This window comes from Xyrauchen texanus, chromosome 34, assembly GCF_025860055.1.
Source record: "Xyrauchen texanus isolate HMW12.3.18 chromosome 34, RBS_HiC_50CHRs, whole genome shotgun sequence".
NCBI classification, from domain to species: domain Eukaryota; kingdom Metazoa; phylum Chordata; class Actinopteri; order Cypriniformes; family Catostomidae; genus Xyrauchen; species Xyrauchen texanus.
The window spans coordinates 2677160-2684659 of NC_068309.1; the positions used below are offsets into that span (position 1 = coordinate 2677160).

The 7500-nt window shown below is 43.1% G+C and overlaps 1 protein-coding gene and 1 long non-coding RNA gene across 7 annotated transcripts in view; one reads left to right on the forward strand and one right to left on the reverse strand.

Moving 5' to 3' along the window:
- The window catches only part of LOC127627850 (uncharacterized), a 258329-nt gene that overhangs the window by 160981 nt on the left and 89848 nt on the right, over positions 1-7500 (forward strand). The window lies entirely within an intron of this gene.
- The window catches only part of LOC127627830 (transcription factor 4-like), a 137110-nt gene that overhangs the window by 75018 nt on the left and 54592 nt on the right, over positions 1-7500 (reverse strand). For 4 of the 6 annotated variants that reach the window (XM_052104407.1, XM_052104409.1, XM_052104408.1 and 1 more), the window contains exons 4-5: positions 4132-4261; positions 3539-3588 (exon numbers count right to left, since the gene is read on the reverse strand). In XM_052104407.1, coding sequence (XP_051960367.1) covers positions 3539-3588; positions 4132-4261 — 180 coding nt within the window. Of the gene's footprint in view, positions 1-3538; positions 3589-4131; positions 4262-4624; positions 4901-7500 lie in introns of those variants that run through there. The other 2 variants (XM_052104411.1, XM_052104412.1) reach the window with 2 other exon arrangements.

A 7500-nucleotide genomic window follows, 5' to 3' on the forward strand; every position in this document is an offset into this window, starting at 1 on the left:
GTCAAACGTTGTGTGTCATATTTCATACACTCGACTTTATATGGCGAAGATTTGATACAATGTCCCTGAACGCTATTGTGTAAACCCCTGGTACAGACTAACTTTATGGTATTTTTGTATTAGACTTATTTGTCCTTTTCAGAACATGAGAGCGGCTGATCACCATATACTTTCATTTTATGGAAAAGAGCAGCTTGAACATTCTGCCTAATATCTCATTTTGTGTTCCACAGAAGAAAGAAAGTCACATGGGTTTGGAACAACATGAGTAAATGATGACAGATTTTTTTCTTTGCTGAATTATTGCTTTAAGGATGTCAGTAAGTCTCCAACACTAATTACACTCACGAGATCACAGAGAAATTGTTCATTTTCCTTTTTAAATTCTTTATGATAATGAAATAGTCTTCATCTGTGTCACACGAACATCGCTGCAGGAAACTGTGAAATGGGACAGTATTGTTCACAAATCTCAAACAGGATATAAATGTTCGGCACACACACACACACACACACACACACACACACACACACACACACACACACACACACACACACACACACTCACACACACGCTCGCATGCACACACACACACACACACTCACACACACGCACACACACGCACACACACACACACTCACACACACACACACACACACACACACACACACACACACACACACACACACGCTCACGCACACACACACACACACACACACACTACACACTCACACACACGCTCACGCTACGCACACACACACGCATACACACACACACACACACACACACTCACACACACGCTCGCACGCACACACACACACACACACACACACACTCACACACACACACACACACACACACACACACACGCTCGCACGCACACACACACACACACACACACTCACACACATACACTACGCCATACGCACGCACACACGCTCGCACACGCAGACACACACACACACTCACACACACGCTCGCACGCACACACACACACACACGCAGACATACACACACACACGCACGCACACACACACTCATAGACATACACACACATGCACGCGCGCACGCACACACGCACGCACGCACACACACAGACACACACACACACACGCACACACACACACAGACACACACGCACACACACACGCACACAGACACACACACACACACACACACACACAGACTCACACACACAGACACACGCGCACACAGACACACACACACACACACAGACTCACACACACAGACACACACGCACACAGACACACACACACACACACAGACACACACACACACACACAGACTCACACACACAGACACACGCGCACACAGACACACACACACACACACACAGACACACGCACGCACGCACACACACACAGACACACATGCACGCACGCATACACACACACACACAGACACACGCGCACACACGCACGCACGCACACACACAGACGCACACACACGCACACACACAGACACACACACACACACACACACACACGCACACACACACACAGACTCACACACACAGACACACACGCACACACACACGCACGCATACGCACATGAACACACACGCACGCACACACACTCACACACACAGACACACACGCAGACACACACACACACACACACTCGCACATGCACACACAGCCACACACACACACACACATACTAGGGTTGGACAGCTGGTGCGGGAGGCTCTTTCTTTTTACTGAGTTTTGGGCTGCCGCCAAAGTCTTACCTCCGTCTGCACACTGCTCCGTCCGCTACCTGTCACTCAACCCGTCGCCATGGAGACCCACCTGAAACTAACCCCCATCATCCTCGATGGAACAACAGCAGCAGAGGTGTGTTTGAGGAGTCATGATGCTGGTTTTGCTGTTGTTGTTATTATTTGTGTTTCTTGTGTTTCAAACTCGTCACATGTGACACTGAATTGTATTATTGTGTGTGTGTGACCAGCAAAGTGAATCTTACTAAACCTGTCATGTCCAGATCATATTTGACTGCAAAAGTTAAGATAAATCTTTTATCTAAGTGAAATAAAGCCTATTTTAAGAATTTTAAGAAATATTTTGTAAAAAAGAGAATGAGAGAGAGAGAGAGAGAGGGCGAGAGAGAGAGACAGAGGGCAAGAGAGTGAGAGAGATAGGGCAAGAGAGAGGGGCAAGAGAGTGAGAGAGAGAGCGAGAGAGAGAGTGTGTGTGAGAGAGAGAAAGAGGGCGAGAGAGAGAGAGAGAGAGTGTGTGAGCGAGAGAGAGAGAGAGAAAGAGGGCGAGAGAGTGAGAGAGAGAGAGGGCAAGAGAGAGGAGCAAAAGAGTGAGAGAGAGAGCGAGAGAGAGAGAGTGTGACACTATTCCTCTTAGTGCCCCTGAAATTATTAGAAATTATAGTAATAAAAAAATTATAATTACACTCAAAAACATGCACTTGAGATGTGATATTTGAAAACTGATGCAGTTCCGCTCCTGGCCTGAAGGGGGAGCACAAGCTCAGGAAACGAGTCCTGCCAGAGAGAGAGAGAGCGTCCCATCTGAGCATTCTCACCAAACTTCATTTAATTAACGCCGTACATTCTTCTACTATCTAGCATAAAACAGGCACAAGTACAAGAATAACATGTGCAATCTACAATATACAACCAGATTATGTTACAGCAATGTCAAGAATGATCAAACACCTTCGGAAAACATCATCAAAGGTTCCTCTTGCAAAATGTTGAGAGGAAAAAATGGGAATTAAAAAGGCCATAAATCATATTTCACTAAGACTGAAGTCTCAACACAACATTGTGCAAAATAATGTGTTAAGCACAACACAAGACAACACAAACATGCTTAAAACATACATAATTAGCGATGTGTGTATATGCTAATGTATATAGTGTATTACTATTATCATCATAATCATGTCAAATATATAATTGTTTGATTTTAATAAATGTGATTATGATGACAAATAAGCACAACATAAGCTAAAAACACACTTTATCACAGAAAATGAGCACGTGTTGCTATACAGCGAGACCCGCGCGAGAATCCTCTGCTATCACTTTAACAGGCGCGGCGGAAGACAAACTGCCTGCCTTGTTTAAAAACCGCCCCATCAGGACGCTATTATGAACTCTTTTCCCTCTTAAAGAACTACAGCACAATACTGTCAAGGCGACTCGGGCGTCCCGCGGGGAGTCTGTTCCGCCACAGAGCCGCGGCCGTACAATGCAGCATCATTAGCGTCGCATTAAATGGCCCGTCCGCTACACGGGCCCTCAGACGCCACACAATACACACTCACATGCTCTTGTATGAGCCTGCGGTCTTGCTGTTTTCTGACTGGAGTATAAAGTCTGAATATCCGCTCTGATTTGGGACACATTTAGAAAAAAAGCCCCCAATTTTGGACCCAAAACAAAAGATGTGCAATGCTAATAAACAGACGTGGGCGAAGGGAAATATGTGGGTAAACGCAGCCACAAGTGTGATTGATGCTTCATGCACGCGGCACGTTTACAAAATAAATTGGACTTACCGAGGACGGCAAACCAGGAGGAACTTTCCGAACTTTTTTCGTTTGGACTTCTGGAAAAAAGACAGAAAGACAAGAGCGTATTGAACGTGTTTAAGACTGTAAAACAACACAATGAGGACAACGAGGACGCGGTTGTTGCATCACAATGTCACAGTGACGGTGCCGAGTTTCTAACAGAAATAAAAGCAGGTGAATTTTACCCTCAAGGTCGACGCTTCCTCAAGGCCTGACGTTTGTCCTATTGTTTCGTTTTGGTGAACAACAGAAATAAAGGTTGTACTTTTAAAGGTCTTTGAACATAGAACAAAAAAAAAAGGGGCATAAAATCAATAATCACTATGAGCTCTTTTGACAGAGCAGATTAAAAAATAACAAAAGAAAGATCCTTTCTTGATGCTCGTGACATGATTTCGACATCCATCAGAGCAAACCGCCATTAAAAGACAAAACAAACACAATGATTTCATTCATTCATTGAAGCAAGAGCAGAACATATTTGGGTGGTTATAAAGAAAAGAAATGTTCAGCAACAGATTGGAGCGAGGTTATGATGATGATGATGATGATGATGATGATGGTGATGAAGGACTCACCCATGGAGTCGCTGTGCATGGGTCGTCGCCGCGGGTTTCCTGCGTAATGCTGGTAATACTGGGAGCCCAGTTTGGTGGGCGACACAGTCTCAGGACTGACCATCCCAACCTCACCTCCCATGAGACTAGACTGCACACAAAAAACAAGACAAAGCGCATTAAAACACAGAACGCTTCAATTAAATAAAGACGGCACACATTCCTGAAGTGAAACGCAAGCAAGATGTCAAAGTCTGATAGAGAACACGACCATTACAAACAATTCCTTTGTTGTCATGACGACCCAAAAGACACAAAGTGACAAAGAACAAACAATTGTAACAGAATTAAAGTTCTGAGTGTTCCGTGTCAAGCAACCAAAACAGATATGAATATTGAATATTTTCATCTATAACTTATTTTAATTGACACGTATTTTTGTGACAGTGATGCTGTTTTAAAGTGCACAATTACAACATAAAAGGCCTTTAATTAGGATTAAAAACGATTTTACCTTCATTATTAAAGTCACACATTTTCTCCAGACATCTATTCTTGTAAGTGTGTCGCACAGCAACACTTACCCGGAACAAACGCTTCCTGTCATTACACTGATCTCAGCTTAAATTGTTCTGCTAACCACGGCGAGTTAACGACAGCGCACTCGCTCAAATTCTACGGCAGAAAAGAAAGCTATTTGAGGCGAAGTGGTGGATATTTTGTCCCGTTGGGAGCGCGTTCAGTTGTGTGATCTGGGAAAGACTGTGAGCCCCGGGCGCAAGATGTAACGTAAACTTCCTCCCCAACATTTACAGGGACACTTGGGGGGTAACGTCCCGGGCTGGGGCTCATTAGACGGCGTGATGAAGTAGGGAGAATGTTTGTCCTGCTCTGAATTCAGATGACTGTCGCTCTCACAACAGAGTTAGCAATGCTTGACTAGAGTCGCATTCACATGCAAAACAATCTAAATAGGCCAATTACGCCGCGGCCCCCGGTCGCAGGCCTCCCCGCAGAGGAGAGCGCGGTCTGCCGCCTTTCACAGGCTAAAACAAAAGAGTGCTTGTCTTAAATAAGTCACCCCCTCTTTCAGTTAAGGAGGTTTTTTTTCTTGGGACTGTGGGGGAACTGGGATGCTGAAACAAAAGTGTCTCATTTTCTCCAGGACGGACTGTTTCTCCCATGCGCGCGCTGTTGCCCGGCAACTATGAGCTGCTGGAAAAAAAAGACCGGCGTGTTCCACATGTTGAGTCTCATGCCCAGTTTCAGAGCGGGCTGGCACGGGTACCCAGCTGGCATCCAGAGGAAATATTAACAAAGATAAATGACACACACCTGAAGACGCCCGTGAAGGATTACCAGGCCGCATTAATAACAGCAGGCGCATGCTTGCATGGGCACCAAATGATGATTGCGAGAAATGGAGAAGACATTAATGTAATTGCAAGAGTGCAACAAACAAAAATAAACAACAATGGAGAAGAAAGTGTGAGAGCGAGAGACCCATGGAAAGAATCATTGATGAGATCTCTTTAGTATCTCAAATTATTTCTCTTAAACTGCAATGAGATTAAATTGAGACCAAATGGAGACTTCTTCTGAAGCTCAGGTGTTTCTTCCGAGAATAAAATTCCAGTAATCTCTATTTTGTATTTCTCCTAAGGAATTTAAGGAGAATCATCTGAGACAATATTGATACTTCAATGAAACATTAATGAGAACTCAATTAAGTCTCCGGAGCTATCATAGAGCCACTTCTTGAGCAATGGCATTTTCCTCTAGAATAAGACGGCCCATATGAAAGAAAAAACACAAATGAGATCTTTTTAACATCTAAACTGTTTCTCCTAGACTGCAATGAGATAAAACTGAGATCAAAACGAGATTTCTCAGATGTGTCTCCTGAAAATAATCCTCCTGAAACTTATTTGTCTAAGGAATTTTAGGTGAAACGTCTGAGACTAAATACATGCAATGAAACATAACTGAGAACAGCAATGAGATAAAACTGAGACCAAATGGAGACTTCTCAGATGTGTCTCCTGAAAACACACTCCTGAAAATTTTACTCCAGAAACTTCATAAATTTGTAAATGTTTATTTGTCTAAGGAATTTTAGGTGAAACTTCTGAGACTAAATACATGCAATGAAACATAACTGAGACCAGCAATGAGATAAAATTGAGATCAAAACGAGACTTCTCAGATGTGTTGCCTGAAAATAATCCTCCTGAAACTTATTTCTCTAAGGAATTTTAGGTGAAACTTCTGAGACTAAATACATGCAATGAAACATAACTGAGAACAGCAATGAGATAAAATTGAGATCAAAACGAGACTTCTCAGATGTGTCTCCTGAAAACACACTCCTGAAATTCCATTTGTCTATTTTTATTTGGAATTATCTAAGGAATTTTAGCAAAACATCTGAGAAAAGCTAGATGCAATGAAACATAACTGAGAACAGCCATGAGATAAAATTGAGACCAAACTGAGACTTCTTCTGAAGTCTCCTGCTTCTCAAATGTTTCTTCTGAGAATAAAACTCCAGTAATCTCATTTTCATCAACTCTTATTTTTGCTTATCTCATTATTTGGCTATTTGTGTTTCTCCTAAGGAATTTCAGAAGAAGCATCTGAGATAACATCGATACTTCAATGAAACATTAATGAGAACTCAATTAAGTCTCCGGAGCTATCATAGAGCCACCTCTGAGCAATGGCATTTTCCTCTAGAATAAGACGGCCCATATGAAAGAAAAAACACAAATGAGATCTTTTCAAAATCTAAACTGTTTCTCCTAGACTGCAATGAGATAAAACTGAGATCAAAACGAGACTTCTCAGATGTGTTGCCTGAAAATAATCCTCCTGAAACTTATTTGTCTAAGGAATTTTATCAAAACATCTGAGAAAAGATAGATGCAATGAAACATAACTGAGACCAGCAATGAGATAAAATTGAGACCAAATGGAGACTTCTGGAATTCCACCCCGGAATGGCCCCAAAGTGCGTCGGCCCACCGAGAAAATGTCAAAATTGCCATTCCAGCCCTGGACAAAAATACTTCAACGGAAATTAACTGAGAACTCCATTAAGTCTACTGAGCTATGAAAGAGCAACATCTGAGCAATAAAACTTTCTTGGAAGCACGAGAAAGAAACAAACAGTGAAATAGATGATCGGGCAGGAAAGAACGAGCGCAGAAGAAAACCGAGAGGATAAAAAGAGCAGAGTCGTGAAACAGAAAAATGAGGTCTCCAGTGGGCTCTCCATCTCTGCGGGTCGCTCATGCTAAATGGCTCATGGTCTGCTGGTCTGGAAAACCCATGGGGGGGCTAGTTCCCCTAGGACCAGCGGTCCTCAAAACCCCCTGAGATATGGCCACA